Source organism: Lepidochelys olivacea, assembly GCF_965140295.1.
Source record: "Lepidochelys olivacea isolate rLepOli2 genome assembly, chromosome: 12".
Classification (NCBI taxonomy): domain Eukaryota; kingdom Metazoa; phylum Chordata; order Testudines; family Cheloniidae; genus Lepidochelys; species Lepidochelys olivacea.
The window spans coordinates 40,324,363-40,341,631 of record NC_140422.1 but is presented as its reverse complement, the minus strand read 5'-3'; the positions used below and the strand labels follow the sequence as shown (position 1 = coordinate 40,341,631).

At 57.1% G+C, this 17,269-nt stretch overlaps 1 protein-coding gene across 3 annotated transcripts; it reads right to left on the bottom strand.

The window, feature by feature from the left end:
* Window positions 1-146: 146 nt before the first annotated feature.
* DRC4 (dynein regulatory complex subunit 4) lies at window positions 147-13,212 on the bottom strand. Of its 3 annotated transcripts, XM_084644209.1 has the most exons (11): window positions 13,134-13,212; window positions 11,713-11,805; window positions 10,146-10,343; window positions 9,608-9,814; window positions 8,492-8,546; window positions 7,477-7,682; window positions 6,898-7,065; window positions 6,352-6,438; window positions 4,274-4,483; window positions 1,112-1,177; window positions 147-474 (listed from the first exon to the last, which is right to left on the bottom strand). In XM_084644209.1, the coding sequence occupies exons 1-11, from the start codon at window positions 13,134-13,136 to the stop codon at window positions 325-327; spliced, it is 1,443 nt and encodes a 480-aa protein (XP_084500335.1). In that variant the 5' UTR covers window positions 13,137-13,212; the 3' UTR covers window positions 147-324. The 3 variants fall into 3 exon arrangements, with proteins under 3 accessions (XP_084500335.1, XP_084500334.1, XP_084500336.1); XM_084644208.1 differs by lacking the exon at window positions 13,134-13,212 and having other exon boundaries at window positions 11,713-12,403; XM_084644210.1 differs by lacking the exons at window positions 11,713-11,805; window positions 13,134-13,212 and having other exon boundaries at window positions 10,125-10,259.
* Window positions 13,213-17,269: the final 4,057 nt, after the last annotated feature.

Here is a 17,269-nt window from a genome sequence, read left to right as displayed (position 1 = left end):
TTATAGTGCTGCAGTACCCAGGGGCCAGCTACCAGCTGGCTCTGGCTGGCACGTTCTCTAGGCAAGGGAACACTGGGCTGTGAGAGGTCTCCTTCCACGCTGAGGCCCGGCCCTGCCCTGGGAAGCAAAAAACGGTTTCTTTGGAGCCTGCTTAAAAACCTTTCTGGGGTCTGTTTAATGAGGCAGAGCCACCAAACAGCCCTGCTCTCTGCCTGGGACAGCCCAGCCCACTCCCTGCGGTGCTGGGACAGGAGCACCTGGTGAGGCTGCTGACAATATTTAGTGTAACCTGAGAGGGGATGGACAAGCACGTGCCCAGCAGTGTTAGGTGGGGGTAGCAACGAGTCCGGCTGGGCCCTGCCCCAGCAGCTGTCCCATCACTGTGGTCTCCAGTGGTTTGAAGCCCATGTTGTCCAGGGGGATCCCGAAGGCTGTGAGCTTGGCCTCATAGGTGCGCAGCAAGTCGTTGTGTGCCTGAAAGCGAAGCAGAGTGTGAGTCCCATACACAGCTCTTCACTAGCTAGCTCCTACCCGCACAGACCACCCACTCCTGCACCATCCCCTGTGGTGCCCGGCAGGGGCAAAGGGGGGCTGTCATTATAACTAGGGAAACCAGAACTCGGCCCCGAAGCCAATCTGGGTACTGGGGGTTCCTAGGAAACCCCCCAGAGAGAGAACCAGCACCATGTGTCTAATTCCCTCCCGCCAGCAAGTTAGCTGCCTAGCAGCGAGGGCTGCACACACAATAGGAGATGCCAACGTGCCAGAGGGCTGAGCTGTCCGGCCAGCTTTTTCTAGCTTTGCCACATAATCAAGAGGATTAAAGGCCTGACACAACAAGGGAAGTGCTGGGCAATGGCTGTGTCTATCTGTGCACACGTGTGCAGGAACAGCCCTTCCACTGCCTCCTCTCCTTCAGGAGAGATTATGTCTAACAGAACCATGTAAGAGCAGTGCCCTGCTCCTCCCAGCAGGCCCTGGAGCTTGATCCCCATTAGGTTTTGCACAGGAGGACTCTCCCTGCAGAGCACAGTAACTATGTGGCATGTCCCAGCGCTGACCCTGCCTGGTTCCACTGGGGCAGGACAGAAGCAGGGTCCCCTCTCCTCACCTTGCAGACTCGGGCCAGTTCGTACTGGAGATCCTTGATGGTGTTGTTCTTGGAATCCAGCACGTCCTGGGAAGGGAGATCAGAGCCTTGTTACTGGTTGGGTCCCCTGGGCGTGGACCAGAGCCCAGCTCAGCGTGGTGCCATGGGAAAGCTGCAGAGATTGGCTTGGCAAGGTTCCCACGGTGCTGCCAGAGGAGGTGGTGTCTGCTGGCTGGGGCTAGTCTGTGGGGGGGACTGGAACGTAACCCCAGAACCCTGCTCAGTGTAACTGGCCCAGGGACTGAGATGCCCGCCAGTTTATGTTGCATCTGGTGGGTTAGACATGGCCTGTGCTCCCTTCGGTAACCAACACTGCGGAGAAGCCCATGCCCCTGCACTGCACTCAGAGAGCTCACAGCCCACTTCATCCCACTCCAGCCTGGTTTCCTCCCATCACCAAGCCAAAGATATGACAGAGGAAATCCTCAGGCCACTCAATGGAATGCGACCTTAGTCCCCAGGGAGGCATTCAGAGTGCTTTGAAACCTTCCACGACAAGCAGTCCCCACCCCTGATCCCACCCTCCTGCCTCACAACCACAGGGTCTGAATCCAGCCCTGCTGGGTGCCCAGTGCCCGTTGACAGCCAGCTGAGCACAGGCCCAGGCTCTCTCTGCAGTTGGGGAAAGCGGAGACCAGAGGAAATCCAGGGCCCTGGTGGCTGAGTGGGCCCTCTCTCTGTGAGGGCTGGCTGAGCCCTCTGTCAAACTGCTACACCTGGTCAGACATTCTGGGATTCAGGAATGTGTTCTCCCTTTGGTTAAGCGGCTGGTTTGCTGCAGAGACTGTGGGATGTGTGAGGGCTACAAATGTGTCTACTAAGCATGAGGTGCCTGACTTTCCAGCAGCCTGTGCTCTGCAGAGGGCAGCAAACGAACAACATGCCCCCACCTGGAACTTCCACTGCACCAGCCTCTCACTGGAAAAGGCTCCAGTTGCACTCTGACTCTTGTGCCAGGGGCCACTATGGCAGCTTCCAGTGCTCAGGGGCTGGCCCCAGGAATGCAGGGGACCCCCAGTTTTGGGTCATATTATGAAAGGAACCCCTGGGCGGGTATGGAGTTGTGGTAAGGCGAGGCGGCTGTGCCTCACATGTGCTGCCTGGCCTTTCCGCTCCAAGAACCCAACCAGGGCCCTCTGGACCTGGGTGCCGCTCGGTGCCTCCAAGAGCTTGTCTACACTACTTAAATTGGTCCTGAGATGTACCAACGGTCCCGCTCCGCTAACATTAGCGAGAGGGGAAGGCCAGGTCTGCGTTTCTGCCACTCCGTCACGTAACTGCTCAAACGTCAGGGCCTGGGCTACATGGCGCCAGTGCAGAGTTACAGACTGGGAGCTTCGCCTGCAGAAGGCAGCTGAGCAAAGGAATTCGGAGACTCCAGCACCGCCAGCAGCTGCTGGAGAGATGTCGCCTTGGTGGTTTCTGAAGAATGTGTTTTGTGATCTGCTCCCCCCAGGCCAGGCAGTGGAGCTCCTACATGGATACATTCCATCCCCAGTGTCTGAGCACTACAGGGCTGTTAATGGTTCACCCTCACAACACCCCAGGGAGGGAGGGAAATGGTATCTCCATTATAGTGCTGGAAGCTGAGCACAGGATGGATGAAGTGACTGGCCCCAGGTCACACAGGAACCCAGGTCTCCCGAGTCCCGAGCCCATTTGAGCTGGGCTGGGACAAAGGCAGACAGCAAGTGCTGCTTCTCCTGTCACTGCTGCCACTCGCTTGGAATGTGGAATCACTAAGCCTTTTCTCCCCTCGCCCCAAGAGCTCCCTGCAATGTATTTTTAGCATGCCAGACATCCCAGAGGCTGCTGTGAGCCACAGAGCCAGGAAGGAAAGCAGGTGATATGGGGGGGAGTGACTAGTGAGATTCATCTTAGTTCTCATTGGTCATTATGTCCCCGCTAGCCCCCATGGCCACAAAGCCCCTCCAAATCTGGCACATTCTGGGTACGCCTCCACTAGAGCTGGAGGGTGTCATTGCCAGCTCCAGGAGACATACCCGTGCTACTCTCATGGAGCTAGCGTGCTAAAATCCGAGTGTCGCTCTAGAGGTGCAAGCAGCAGGAGAGGCTGGCTGCCCCGAGTATGTCACTTCGAGCTAGGAATCACGCCTTCCAGCTCCAAGTGTTGGCAGAGCCAGAGTAGAGCTTGCTTAGATTGCCGAGGGTGGTGCCAGCCAGGAGAGGGCTGTCTCTGCAGAGCTGGCCGGGGAAGCCTGGGTGAGGCTGCTGCTCAGTGTGCTTCCATCCCTCACCTTTACGGAGTACAAACAAGCAGTGCCTGGCTTGCGGAGCCTGGCACACAAAGGAATCAGCAGCCCCAACAACAATTCTCCTGTGGGATGGGACTTGGAACCACCCTTTACACAGCTGAGGGAGCGAGACTCAGCGCTGAACCTACTGCACCTTAGCCTGCCCCTCATGCAAGGAGAATCCTAGTGCCCCAAGGGGGTTACCCATACAATGGCCTTCATGGGAGTTACGGGAGGCCACTGAAACCCATCCCCTTACCACAGCAGTAGCCTAGGGATTCTGGCAGGACAGTGGACCATGTCGGGGCTTTTCCCTAAGTATGCCAGGGCTCCAGCTCTACACACATCTTAGAGGTGAAATTCTTCCAAGATGAGGGGTGACTCTTTCTGTCCTCCCAGTCCATTGGGCCTCTCCTTCTGCACCTTCTGGGGCTGTGCTAACAGACCAGAAACTCTGACAAAACTACCAAGTTCAGCTAGCCACCAGGCGGGAGTAACAAAGAGTGTGGGGTCCCACAAGGTTGGTCCTCGCTCCTCAGGGGGTGCAGGGAGAAGGAGAGGGCTCCCTCCTGGTCATACAGGGACCATTCTCTGATGCCTTCTCCAAGCCTGACTGCACCATGAATGTAGCCCCCTGCTGCCTCCAGCAGGATCCCTCTCCAGCTACAGAGACTGCACTCAACTCTTTGGGGCTGAGGTTAAAAGGCCAGGGATTTAGCCCATGTTTAGCCACAGAGCCGGCCCGGCCCCCCTGTGCAGCCCTATCATCCCAAGCCCTAACCCTTGCAGTGGGGAGGGGGCAAGCCCAGCAAGAAGTGACTCTTCTGCTCCCATCTCTCCCCCAAGATCCTGAAGCAGGCTACAGTACCTCCAGTTTGCGTGTGACCATGGTGAGGGCGCTGGGGTCAAGATTGGAGGCTGAGAGGATTTCATTAAGCTGCACCTCCTTCTTCTCCAGTATGTTGGAGAGGCCCTTCAACTTGCGCTCCAGGAGCAGGTTCTTGAAGCCAGTCTTCTGCTGCACCTCACTAATAGCTTTGGTGAACTTCTGATAGAGCTCGTCTCGTTCTGCCTGCACCTGCTCAGGAGAGAACCACACACCCAGGTAGCAAGGAGAGCTCCATGCTGTGCCTTCAAAACCACCTGCTCTGCACTGTGGGAACAGCCACACTGGGACTGACCAATGGAACACCAGGTTGGGTAGCATGCCCCTGACAGTGGGCAACACTGGAAACTTCAGTGGAAGTTAACATACGTGACTCCCAGTGGGGAAATCCCTCCCCCTGAAGCAAGAGGAATGAGGAGTCTGGAGCATTTCTTCCCTAGCCAGCACCACTGCATGTGTGTCCTTTAGCACATGCACCCCACAGGCCTGACTTTAACAAGCACAGTATACCTGCCAAAGGCAGGAATGTCATAAACTCCCCCCACCAAACAGCTCCTGCCCCAGACGGATTCTCCATAGGAAGGGGGTCTTCCCCCTTAGCCCACTTTCATTCCTCTGCACTGTACTCCCAGTTCCTGTACCTAGTTTCCACCTCAACTGCTACGTTTTGTGCTTATCCAAAGGGGCCCAAGTGCTCTGTAAACATTAGCCAATCCTCAGGTCATCTCTGAGAGGCAGGTATTACTATCAGCAGTCTCAAGATGGGCTGACTGAGAGACTGGCCCCAGGTCACCCCTTGAATCAACAGCAGATATGGGAAGAGAACCCATGAATCCTGGCTCTTGGAACAGTGGTGCCATGGCAGCATGCTGGGCCCAGAGGCTGATGGATTGAAACCATCCTCTGGTAGCCACAGTCTCCTCCTTTATTAACAGTGAGGGGAATTAATCATTGGATCAACTGACTTCGGGGCATGATGGATTCTCCATCACTTGGAATCTTTAAACCAAGACAGATGTATTTCTAAAAGATGTACTATAGCTCAAACCACAATTATGGGCTTAATGCAGAAATCACTGGGTAAGGTTCTCTGGCCTGGGCTTTGCAGGTCAGATTAGATGGTCACAATTGTCCCTTCTGGCCTTAAAGTCTATGGCTGGGAGACCCCAGGACCCTATTCTGGCCCTCAGAGTGACCCCAATGCTAAGTGCCTGAAGGGATCACTCACTTGCCTTGCAGCGGGTAGGAATGGCAGATGTTAGTAGCAGAAACTAAGAGAACCTTGGCTCTTATCTAGTTAATGTGTGTCTGAATTAAGACATATCCTCCAAATCCTATTTCCAAATACACTGAATATGCCGCTGCCTCAATGACAGCTTGTTAATGAGGTCTCATATCAATATTCATATTGCTGGGGAGTCTCCACGAACTGCAGACAAGCTCCATGCTGCCTTAACCCGCTCAGCTGGGTGAGCTGGGGAAAAGACCCTCAGGCTGCAAGCACTTAACCTGAAGCAAGCTCCCTGAAGGGTGGCGTGCCAGTAACAGACTCTGCCTGGTCAGAACAGGGATCATCCTAAATCCAGCGGTTATAGGAGAGCCCGAGGATGATCGTTCCAATGGAAGGGCAGGGACTCCACAGTGGTAATCTGACGCTATGCTGTATCCAGCACTCCCTCACTGTAACAGGGAGACTCTCAGCAACAATCTCTCTTGTCTTCCTCCTGGCCTAATGCTGCAGCCAGGCAGCCCCAGGCCAGGAAGGGACCAGCGGAGCACATGTTATTGTTTAGTCAACTACAAAGCTGGGTCGGTCTACTGAGTACAGGAGATGGCAGAGCAGAGAGAGCTCAGAGGAGGCAGCCGCTCCTAGGGAACCCAGAGGGTGTCAGAATCCAGGACAACCCCGGCTGAGCTGAGGCCCATGCAGTCGTCTACACCATTACCATTGTGACATCATCTCATACCCCCGGATCCCAGCTGTTCAGAGTGGGCTGGGGAGGGACGGGACGGGAACTCCCCATGCCCAGGTGCTCTCGCTTCATGTCCATGGCTCTCACCTTGCTGAACCTCTGCTCCAGCACTTCATGTTCCCACTGAAGGTCTTTTAATTCCTTCTGGGTGACTTTCAAACGGGCCTTTGTGTTCTGCAGAGGGGAGGAAAAAGGGAAAGAGATTAGACGCACGCTATGGGTGCCTGGGGTGGGGCAGAGGCAGCACAGGAGAATACCAGACTCTGCTCCCCAAGATGGGCATCACCCACACAGAATCCTCTCTCTCTTAACAAGATACGTAGGGCTCAGGAGTCAGCCCCGGGGGGCAGGAATCCATTATTCCCCTTCCTCCACTAGAGAGCGGTCCTCTGCACCCCTGAGTTCGGGGATCCCCACCAGATGCTATGCTGAGGACACCAGCGTAAGCCAAGCATGGCTAACGGGGATTCCATTTTGGAGCCTGTCAGTGTAGTTCCCAGATGACCAGCAGAGGCCACTATTCAAGCCCAATCTGTACCCTGGACACAGCACAAGGAGTGCTCTGAGAAGGAGAGGGGGAGACACTGCAGGACATGGGACCTAAACCAGATAAGAGCCGAACAGGTGACTCACAGCCAGTGCCTCCTTGTCCTTCTCGTAGTGGGCTAGCTTCTTCTGCAGCTCGGCCACCTCCTCCCGGGCCCGCTGCAGGGGCTCTGTCTGCCTCTTGTTCTGAAGCAGCACTTCCGCCATCTCCTTCTCCAGATGATCCTCCTTCTTCTTCATCTCCTCCATCTGCTCCTGTTCTCAGGGACAGATACACAATGACTGAGGCCCTGAGGAGGGCTGCCAGCATGGGGCAACGTGGCAGGAGACCCCAGGCCTGCCTGACCCCCAAGCACTGCACATGGCACTGCCATAGCAGCTTCCCAGCAGATGGCTTAAAATGGTGACGTTTACAAAGCAGCTGCATAATCGTCATTAGTGTAATTGTGCAAGAGTGTCACCACTCCTTAGGGTTAGCGGGGCTGGTGCTCACACAGCAGATGAAGCAGCTGGGAAAACCCCTGCAGTGGAAGGGAGTTCAGTGGGAAGCCAATACTGAAATGCATGTAGAGTTAACAGGTAGGAACTGTCACCTCCAAGAGAGCGTCAGTCCTCTGCAGCACTGGGCTTCCGACCCAGCTGTGTCCCCACTCCGGTGCCGGTTACCTTGAGAGTGTTGATGAGTGCCAGGTTGTTGAGGGTGACATCGTTGTAGTAATTCTTGATGTCACTGAAGGCCTTCTCGTGGTTCTTCATCAGTGTGTTGATCTGTCCATTTTTCCTCTCCTCGATCTCGTGGATCTCCGTTTTCCTCCGCAGATCCAGCTCGTCCCGCAGCACGCGCATCTTCTTGTCGTATTTGGCCTCAATTTCTGAAGCGAAACACCACGCATGGCTGAGTGACCAACCCATAGGGCAGGTCAGAGAGGCTGGGACCCAGTGCATGAGCACCCCTTTGCTGTTGCGACAAGCTGCTTGGTCAGTCCACGCCATGGGGATGGTACTCTTGGAAAGGGTGCCCATTAATGGTGCCATATCAGCTCCCATTAGTGTAGGGACCAGTTACTGCAGAATCATGGAAGGGAATGCCCAGAAACCCTGGCTGACTGCGGTGCCCAGACACCACAGGCATGGGAGCACTAGAAACACTCAGGTAATCAGCCCATGCAAATCGAACCACGCTATAACAAAGAGGGCAGTAGTGCAAGACCTAAGCGCCTGTAAAGTCTCCTCCAGCCTCAGAGCCCTGCAGCTCCAGAGAGCCAGTGAGAGTCTGTGAAAGGCACTTACTACTGCTTAGTGCCCACTATGGTGCCCACCAGAGCACAGTGTTAAACAATTTCCCCCGACACAGATCGAGGGAGCAGGGCTGCACTGCCACATGGAGACAGGCAGTGTAGAGTGAGACCGAGTCCAACCTTGAGTGGCAGCAAAGCACCCGCTGCTGGTGCTGCTCTGATCCATTCTGCGGACGCGCAGACAAGCTGCTCCTGGGAATTCAAACAAGCCACTCAGCCTTACAGCCCACAAGTGGCAGAAGATGGAAGGAGGAGGAGAATGGCCTTCAGCCAGCTAGGCCCTGTTTTGCTCCAGGGGAGGGAGCCCAGCAGAGGCACAGTGTGATGAGTGCTAAGAGAGCTTTCACTCTGGGTTTCGTACAGGAGTCCAAGTAGGAACTGACCTTTCACTTGTCTCTCAAAGTCGCTGCGCAGCCGTGTGATCTCCTCCTCTTGTTTCTGCCAGGGAGAAGCTGCACATTAGACCTGGATAGCCAAATAGAGAGAGAAATCCTCCCCTACGCACAAGCTCAGAGTCAAGGGCATCTGCTCACCTGGCTGCAGTGCGAAGCCATCACCGAAAGGCTTGAGGGCTGCTGACCAGCTATGCCAGTAATGCCCACTCTGCCAAAGGCTGCTGAGTGTGCTCGTGGATGTATGGGCTACATTCAGACACCTGGGACATGCACCGAACCTGCAGATGTGTTTGAGGGGCAAACCCCCTGCCTTATGGACAGTATCGCTCTCCGGGAACATTTCTTTCCCTACTGACTTTGGCCATTTCTGCTTGGCAAACACCAATTCCAGCGCCCTCTCCACCATGCCCCAGGGTTCCTTGTGCAGCACACACCAGCTTGGCTCTGCCAACAGTAACCCCCACGTCAGTGCACCAGCACCCAGCATAGCTCTGGGAACAGCACTGTATCTGCCAAATCAAATCAGACCTTTGGTCCATATTACCCAATATCCTGCCCCAGGAAATGACCAAAATCTGAGGAGGACACAAATTCCCACAATGCACCTGGCCATGCCAGAAATCCTTCCTGACCCCATGGGGATCAGCTGATGCCCTGGAGCACATGGTTTGGTTATCCATCCTACTGCAGTTTGCAGAGTGACGCATGCAGTTACTGGTCATCAGGTTCTCCAGCCCCATGTTGGATTCTGACTCCTGCAACACTGAACCTACTGGCTGACTCCCAGCCCCAGGACGACAGACTTCCTTCAGTGACTCTAAATAGATCTCCCACACTGGATAACCCCTTAGTTTCACATTAAGGGGATGGCGGAAGGATCAGGGACTGATCAGTCTCCATTCAGCCCTTCAGAGCCTGGAAGTCTCAGTCAGGTGCCCCCTCTTTCCTCCTTCTCTGACAAGCTAACCTTGGGCTCTCCCATCTCCATTGCACGCCAATACCACCCAGGCCTCGGAATCGCTCTGTCATCTCTGCTGCTCTCTTCTTCCAGGCTGCAGCTAAGGTGTCCCCAGCCCCATGATTATCTGTCTGAGAGCAACGTACCATGCGCAGATTTTTCACTACCACCTCGTTGGCCAGTTCCTGCTCCTTTAGCTCCACTTTCAAGGTGCGCATATCCTTGCGCAGCTCCGTCTCCTGGGTGCGGTGCTCCTTCTGGGCCAGCTTCATGGACACGCTGCCCTCTGCCTTCAGTTCTGTGATGTTGTTCTGGTGCTCATACAACAGGTGCTTCACCTTCTGCTTGTAAACCTGGAAGAAAGGAATTCAGTGGTGTAAAGCCCGCAGACAGGGATGGGAGCAGGGGGAGCCCAGCAGTGGGGACCCACCCCTCTGCAGGGGCCTGGGAAGAGGGGCATTAGCAGATGCTGGCAAGAACACATTTGAACTTTAAATACTGCCCGAGACACTCCTTGCTAGTGTCCTGCCCAACTCACCTTTGTCCCCTCCTTTTATCCCGTGCTGCTCAGGGCTCACTCAAAGAACACCCGGGTGCTACTAATTATGGGCACAGCCAAGCATGGAGCTGTGGCACCAGTAACGAGAGCTGGAGTCCACTAACCGTCTTCCCTTAGCCTCTCACTTTAATCTCCACTTGATGCCGCTCCTCGGCCTCCTCCATCTCACGGTCCTTGTTGCGCAGCTCTGCCTTCTTCTCATCCAGCTGCCGACGGGTGATCTCCCAGAAGGTGTGGATCTTGTCACGCTCCAGCTGGAAGTAGTTGCGCTCCTCCCGTTCACGGTCCAGCTCCTCCCGGAGACGCACAATGTGCTCCTCCAGCTGCAGAGCCAACAAGCACAGCTGGTGAAAGCAACGCTGGGGGAATTCTCCTCCCACAAAATTGCTGACCTATGTCTCTCTAGTACCTGTCACCCTCTGGGGGCCCAAAGCTCTTTCCAAACTACCCACAGCAATCCCAACAGCCTCCCCTGGGTAGAGCATGGCAGCTGTTTAACAGAATACAAAAGTTTAGGACGGGAAGTGACGATGCCATATCCAACAGAAACCACAGGCTGTTTAGGGAGGCAGACTGTAATTAGCCATTAAGATATGGATACTGGGACAAACACCCTGACCTCTGGAAAAGGGAGCTAAGGCATCTTTATTGATCGGAAGGGAACAGACCCTATTTGTCATCTGGAAGAGCAGTGCTGCATCCATTAACAACCAATTCTGACTCAGAATTGCAGGCTCCTCTTTTAGACTACAGGGACATTGAGTCAGGGATCATGTCTTCATATGTGATTGTATAGCAGCCAGCAAAGCAGGGCCTTGATCCTGACTGGGACTTTGGACATTACCATACTAAATAATAATACAAGGGAAGAGGGCTACCTGCTGAATCACTAACTCCCCTTCGCACAGCACCTAGTCCATTCTCTCATTCAAGCACTGGCTTCGCTTAAGATGCGATGAGAGCACAGCAGATAGCATGACTGCAGATCATCAAACCACAGACTGAACAATCATAGAACTGAATCTGAACGCAGTACCACTTGCGGAAATGGTTTGCTTGGGCCCGGAAAGAAGAGGAAGGTGTATTTATGGCATGGGGTGTATGAATGCCCTAGCAACAGACATTGATTCCATCAGCAATTCAAGTTCTAAAGGGGTTATACACCTGTATCAGAGTGAGTGGAGGGGGTTGTTTCCAATAGGAAACAAGGACAGAACAAGACATAGTGCTCAGACTGACAGGGAAATGCTAGACTGTGTCACAGAAAACCTTTTATAACTACTAGACAGTTGAACAGGGTGCAGAGGAGGGCACAGAATCCTGGTCATGGGCAATAGAGTGCAGGCTAGATGAGGGACACGGGGAGGTTATGGAAGCTCTGGAGAGGGAGAGATGAGATGGTTAAACCCTTTGGGAACCCAACTACACCCCAAAGCCCATAACGAGCCTGCTCTTGTGACACCCATGCAAATAGTTCAGGCATGTAAGGGATGGTGCAGTAGTTGGTGTGAAAACCCACCCTGACTTTTCTACTAATCTTCACCATCTGCCATCTCCATGGGTTGAACCAAACCTTGTGCACTTCGTGCAACCAATAATCCTTACAAATGGGAGCCTCCTCTCACCAGGAGCTTGGTGGCCATGTGAAGCCCTAGGGCAAAGAGCCCTAGGAGGGATGCTGTGAGCTCTCACCTGATCCTTGTTCATGTCCTCCGGGGGGATAGCATCCACCACCGCTGCAGCTTTGCCCCCCTTGGCTTTTTTGCCACCTTTCTTTTTGGGTGCCTTAGAAAAGAAAACAATATACATGACAGGCTTCCATAGCTCAGAGGTGCCACTGACCTGGGCTGCTGGGGACCACTGGATGTGGATGTCATTCTGACCAATGAGATGACACAAGGTATGATCATCCACAGGCCACAGGTGCGGCTTTGAGAGGGCTGGAGGGTCAGTAAAGGTACAAGAAACTCCACATCAAAGCAATCAACTAAGAGCACATTTTGGAGCAGCCCGAGCCCTGTGATGAGTTAGGGGCATGCACTTGAGGGGAAGGCAACAGGTGCCAGGGGCTGGTGCAGTCAAGGTCTCAGAATGACCCAGTACCTTCACCCGGAAGGACTGTGCGACTGAGAGCTCAGGGCATTGACCAGCCCAGCTGCAGCTCCAGGAAGGCCACTGCAGCCATCAGTCCAGAGCAAAGTGCCCCAGGCACAGAGGAAACGGGACAATTCTGCTGCCTGCCCCAAAACCCTGCCCCAAATGCTGCTGCCCCCCAGCACACCAGGGGCTCCCAGGGGACCCCTGAACCCAGTGTTTTCCTCCCAGCCACCCCCAGGGGACCCCTCAAACTCAGGGGAGCCACCCCAGCATCCCGGTCACCCCCAGGGGATCCCTCGAACCCAGGGGGTCCCCCCAGCACCCCGGTCGCCCCCCAGGGGACCCCTCGAACCCAGGAGATTCACCCAGCGCCCCGGTCGCCCCCCAGGGGACCCCTCGAACCCAGGGGGTCCCCCCCAGCGCCCCGGTCGCCCCCAGGGGACCCCTCGAACCCAGGGGATCCACCCCAGCGCCCCGGTAGCCCCCCAGGGGACCCCTCGAACCCAGGGGGTCCCCCCAGCGCCCCGGTCGCCCCCAGGGGACCCCTCGAACCCAGGGGATCCACCCCAGCGCCCCGGTCGCCCCCCAGGGGACCCCTCGAACCCAGGGGGTCCCCCCAGCACCCCGGTCGCCCCCAGGGGACCCCTCGAACCCAGGAGATTCACCCAGCGCCCCGGTCGCCCCCCAGGGGACCCCTCGAACCCAGGGGGTCCCCCCCAGCGCCCCGGTCGCCCCCAGGGGACCCCTCGAACCCAGGGGATCCACCCCAGCGCCCCGGTCGCCCCCCAGGGGACCCCTCGAACCCAGGGGGTCCCCCCAGCGCCCCGGTAGCCCCCCAGGGGACCCCTCGAACCCAAGGGGTCCCCCCAGCGCCCCGGTAGCCCCCCAGGGGACCCCTCGAACCCAGGGGGTCCCCCCAGCGCCCCGGTCGCCCCCCAGGGGACCCCTCGAACCCAGGGGGTCCCCCCAGCGCCCCGGTCGCCCCCCAGGGGACCCCTCGAACCCAGCCCCCCCACCATGGCTCCTGCAGCCGCGGCTCGGGCTCGGCGGAGTCACCGAGTCTCCAGGCAACCGCCGGGGCAGCCTCGCGAGAATCCGGCCCGGCCATAGCAACGCGCGCCCCCGGCCCTAGCAACCGCCGGCGGCGCGCGGCCCCAGAAGCTCCCCGCGGCTCGCGCGCGGCTCCGGCCCGGCCCCGCTGCTCCGGCGGCCGCAGGGCCCCTCCCCGGTCCGGTCCGGTCCGGGCAACCCCGGGCGCGGGGCGCAGCCACGCCCCGTCCTGTCCGCGGGCCGAGCCGTCGGAACTGCCCGAGACTGCGCGGGGCCGGGGCCGGGGCCGGGGCCCGCCGGTCCCCAGCGCCAGCCGGCGGGGGCGCAGCGCCGCTGTCCCGGGCCGGGCCCCGCGGATGGACGGCCAGACTTGAGGCTCAGCCTGGTGCCAGCGGGTCCCCCGGCATCCAGACTCCGTCCTTGTGCTTCACCCCCCCGGGCTGCCGCGCTCCTGGACACACGCAAGCACCAGCCACAGGAGCGGGCCGAGCCCGACGGGGCCTTGCCCGGTGTCCCCGGGGCTCGGCCCAGGGCACTGCCGCCGCCGGGCCCCGGCGTTCCTGGGCTGCGGACGCTGCCGTGAGGCGCTCAGAGGCGCCATCGCATCCTTGACCCACACGGAGCCTAGCTGAGCTTGGCCGAGGGTCAGGGCTTCCTTCGCTCGGGCCAGCTGCAGGCCGCTGCCCCACGGAGCAGGACAGAGACCCACCCGTGCTGCTCTTTGAGGGGTGAGGGGACTCCCTCCTCCTTTGTAGGGATTAGGAACAGGCCGAAGGAACAGGCCTCCAAACTCCTGGCACCGGGGCTTCGCTGAGTCTCTGCTATAGCCGGGGCAGGAAACGCCTATAACAAGTTCCCAGATCTGCTCCCTGGGTGTCCAAGCAGCAAATCTGCAGTATTAAGACTGGTTTCAGAGTAACAGCCGTGTTAGTCTGTATTCGCAAAAAGAAAAGGAGGACTTGTGGCACCTTAGAGACTAACCAATTTATTAGACTTAGTATTAAGTCTTAGTATTAAGACTAAGGAGCATCTACTCAGACACCCCAGGGCTATGGGAGAGCCAGCTGGAGTCAGGCCCAGCTGTGCAGCCCCACTGTCGGTCAGGGATGTTCTGCCCTATGGGAAGGCAGGGGAGAAGGTCAGAGGCGGAAGGAACAGCTGGATTTTCAGGTCTAGGGTGACCAGGTGTCCCGATTTTAGGGTCTTTTTCTTATATAGGCTCCTATTCTCCCCCCATCCCCCCTGCCCCGTCCTGATTCTTCCCACTTGCTGTCTGGTCAGCCTAGGTAGGTTCCAGGGGGAGTTTGCAGTTAATAGTGCAGTGTGGGAGCAGTGTGGGGCTGGAAGCCGTAGTAGGAACAGTTACCAGAACTGAGATGCCACTGCATAGGTGCCTTTCTGATGGGACGTTCACCTGATTCAAAGAAACCTGGTCACGGTGCAGGGAGCGTGCAGCATGCGCTCTGCATGGCACTACACTGGGGTGGGCAAACTTTTTGGCCTGAGGGCCACATCTGGGAATAGAAACTGTATGGTGGGCCATGAATGCTCACAAAATTGGGGGAGGGAGGGGGCTGAGGGCTCTGGCTGGGATGGGGCTGAGGGGTTTGAGGTGCAGGAGGGTGCTCCAGGCTGGGATCGAGGGATTCAGAGGCCAGGAGGGGGATTAGGGCTGGGTTAGGGGCATGGGGAGAGGCTCAGGGGTACAGGCTCTGGGCAGTGCTTATCTCAAGTGGCTCCCAGAAGCAGCAGCATGTCCCTTCTCCGGCTCCTATGCTGAGGCGCAGCCAGGCAGTTCTGCACGCTGTCCGTCTGCAGGCATAGCCCCTGCAGCTCCCATTGGAGTGCTGGAGGGGGCCATTGGAGCACATAGGAGCTGGAGGGGGATCACGCTGTGACTTCCGGGAGCCGCATAGAGCGAGGCAAGCCCCAGACCCTGCTCCCCAGTGGGAGTGCGAGGACTGGCTTAAAACGTCTGGTGGGCAGGATCCAGCCCGGGGGCCATAGTTTGCCCACCCCTGCACTACACCCAAAGGCCACTCATAACCTTCAGCAGATGCAGGATGCGGCTGCCTTTTTGCCTAGCAGGGCTTCACACAGGGAGCACAGTATGCCAGGGCTTTTAACTAGTTTCCAGATGCAACTAATGGTGTTGCCTCTGCTGTATAAAGTCCTTTGTGTTTTGGGGTCTGGTCTGCCTCCCTGAGACTGGCATCCCAAGGGTGTTTGCAGTGAGGGAACTGGGACTCACTTGGCCCAAGACCACTCTGCAAGGCTCTCTCCCAGGAGAGGCTGAATTGGAGGGATCTCTGGCAGGGACTCAGTGTTCTTGGGACATGCTGGTAGCTAATGCCCTGTGGGTGCATTATACACTGAAAACTTGAGCAAAAGTTCCTATGGTAGATGTGCAGGGTTTTCTTGCATGTCAGCCTAGATGAGAGGACTGAGCCCACCCCACTGCAGCACATGTCTGCCCGCACGGCCCACAGCACTGCCAGCCTTGCTGGCTATTCTGAGCTCTGGCCACTGCTGCGGTTTGACCCTGTGCAGGGATGAGCTCAGTGCTCCTGGAGTTGGGCTGGAGCCCTGTTCTTCTCAGGCAGCATCTCCACGCTGGCCAGGCTGGGGCATTTGTTACTATCGTTCAGAGTTTGCTCGAAGAGGGTCACTAGGTAGGTTGCAGCTACTTGCAGGGCAATTCGTTAGTCAGGCACCGTGTGCTGTAAGAATTGAGCAGGAAAAAACAGCAGCTGGTACCTCCACAATAGATGGCTGCAATTTGCACTAATTGCCCAGCAAGGTCTCCAAAGCAAGAATTTTCAAATCCTGGGGCTGGGTTCTGCAGAATACCAAGCCCCACCCCCACAGCTGCCACCGACCCCAGTGTGATTCCCTCAGAGAAACAGACCACCCTGACTTTGGTGCGTGACTGGAATTTATTTCAGTTTAATAATAACTTAAGCTTAGGCACCTGGTTTTGACAAAAGTGGCCTAAACTCCCACCCAGTGAGCTGCCCTGAAGCCCACTGCATCTAGCTCCTGTCGGCACTCCAGAGATGTCACTTCTCTGCAGCCAGCAGGAGGTGCTGCTCTGGGCAGTGTGTGTGGGAGGGACGGAATTGGGGGACACAGTGGGGTGCCTTTGACTGTCATGCATTAACGGGAATCACAGGGCAGGGGCCCGTCAGATAGCATGGGAGCCAGAGCACAGCTAGCTTTCATTTGCCAATTCACGCTCATCCCGGTTAGGACTGTATGAGCACTTTGGCTGTGGGTGAGACGAGTCCAACTGGTGGAACGTGAACCGCTGCCCTGTCTGGGCTGTTGTGCTCTGTTCCATTAGGTCCCTTTTCCAGGACCCCTGAAGGCTGCCCACAGCCCGGGAGCAGGGGAGGTACAAACTGCTTCCCCTTGGTTCCCGTGCTGGCCCCAGACGACAGGGTCTTTGTGCCCTTCAGGCCTGGGGCTTGGCTTCACGGGTAACTCAGCTGATGTCTCCACTACAGCTGTGCCACCGCAGCTCGGGGCTTTGTACGTTGCCTGAAGGGGTTTTTCTGTCACTATAGTTAATCTACCCCGCGGAGAGGCAGCAACCAGGTGGACAGAAGAATCCTTCCCGTAGGCCCAGCTGCACCTCTGTGGGGGTCAGGTGGGCCTAACTACATCGCACAGGGCACACGCTTGTTCACTGCCCTGAGCCACGTGGCTGGGGCGATCTAATTTTGAGGTGTGGACCAGGCCTCAGAAACAACACACAGCTCAGCCCGAGCTCCCTCCCTGAGCCTGGCATCCCTAAGATTTCCCTCGGGGCACTCCTCTCTGCCAGCCCCTAGTTCCCTCTCCTCAGAGGGCCGCTGTGTTTCCATGGCACCCTGCCTGCCACGGTGCTGCTGCTGGCTCCTCTGGACCCTGTGCCACGCTGTCCTGTTCCTTTCCTCTTCGAGCTGTACCAGCAAGGTTCCTCCGAGCCTCGTCCGCCACACCTTCCAGCTTCCACCCAGGCCGCACTGCTCCCCGCCTGCCTGTCCTCCAGCGCTCTGCCCCAGTCGTGGGGCCCACCTTTGCCCAGGGCGCGTGCGCCTGTTCCTGCTGGGGATGGGGG

What these genes read in the sequence shown, in the direction of transcription:
- DRC4 (XM_084644208.1), bottom strand. Translation starts at nt 11,829, where the DNA reads ATGTATATTGTTTTCTTTTCTAAGGCACCCAAAAAGAAAGGTGGCAAA. An exon ending in AGGACAAGGAGGCACTGGCT is followed by an intron (nt 6,439 to 6,897) that starts GTGAGTCACCTG and finishes TCCCCTCTGCAG; the next exon opens with AACACAAAGGCCCGTTTGAA. An exon ending in AACTGGCCCGAGTCTGCAAG is followed by an intron (nt 475 to 1,111) that starts GTGAGGAGAGGG and finishes CTTCGCTTTCAG; the next exon opens with GCACACAACGACTTGCTGCG.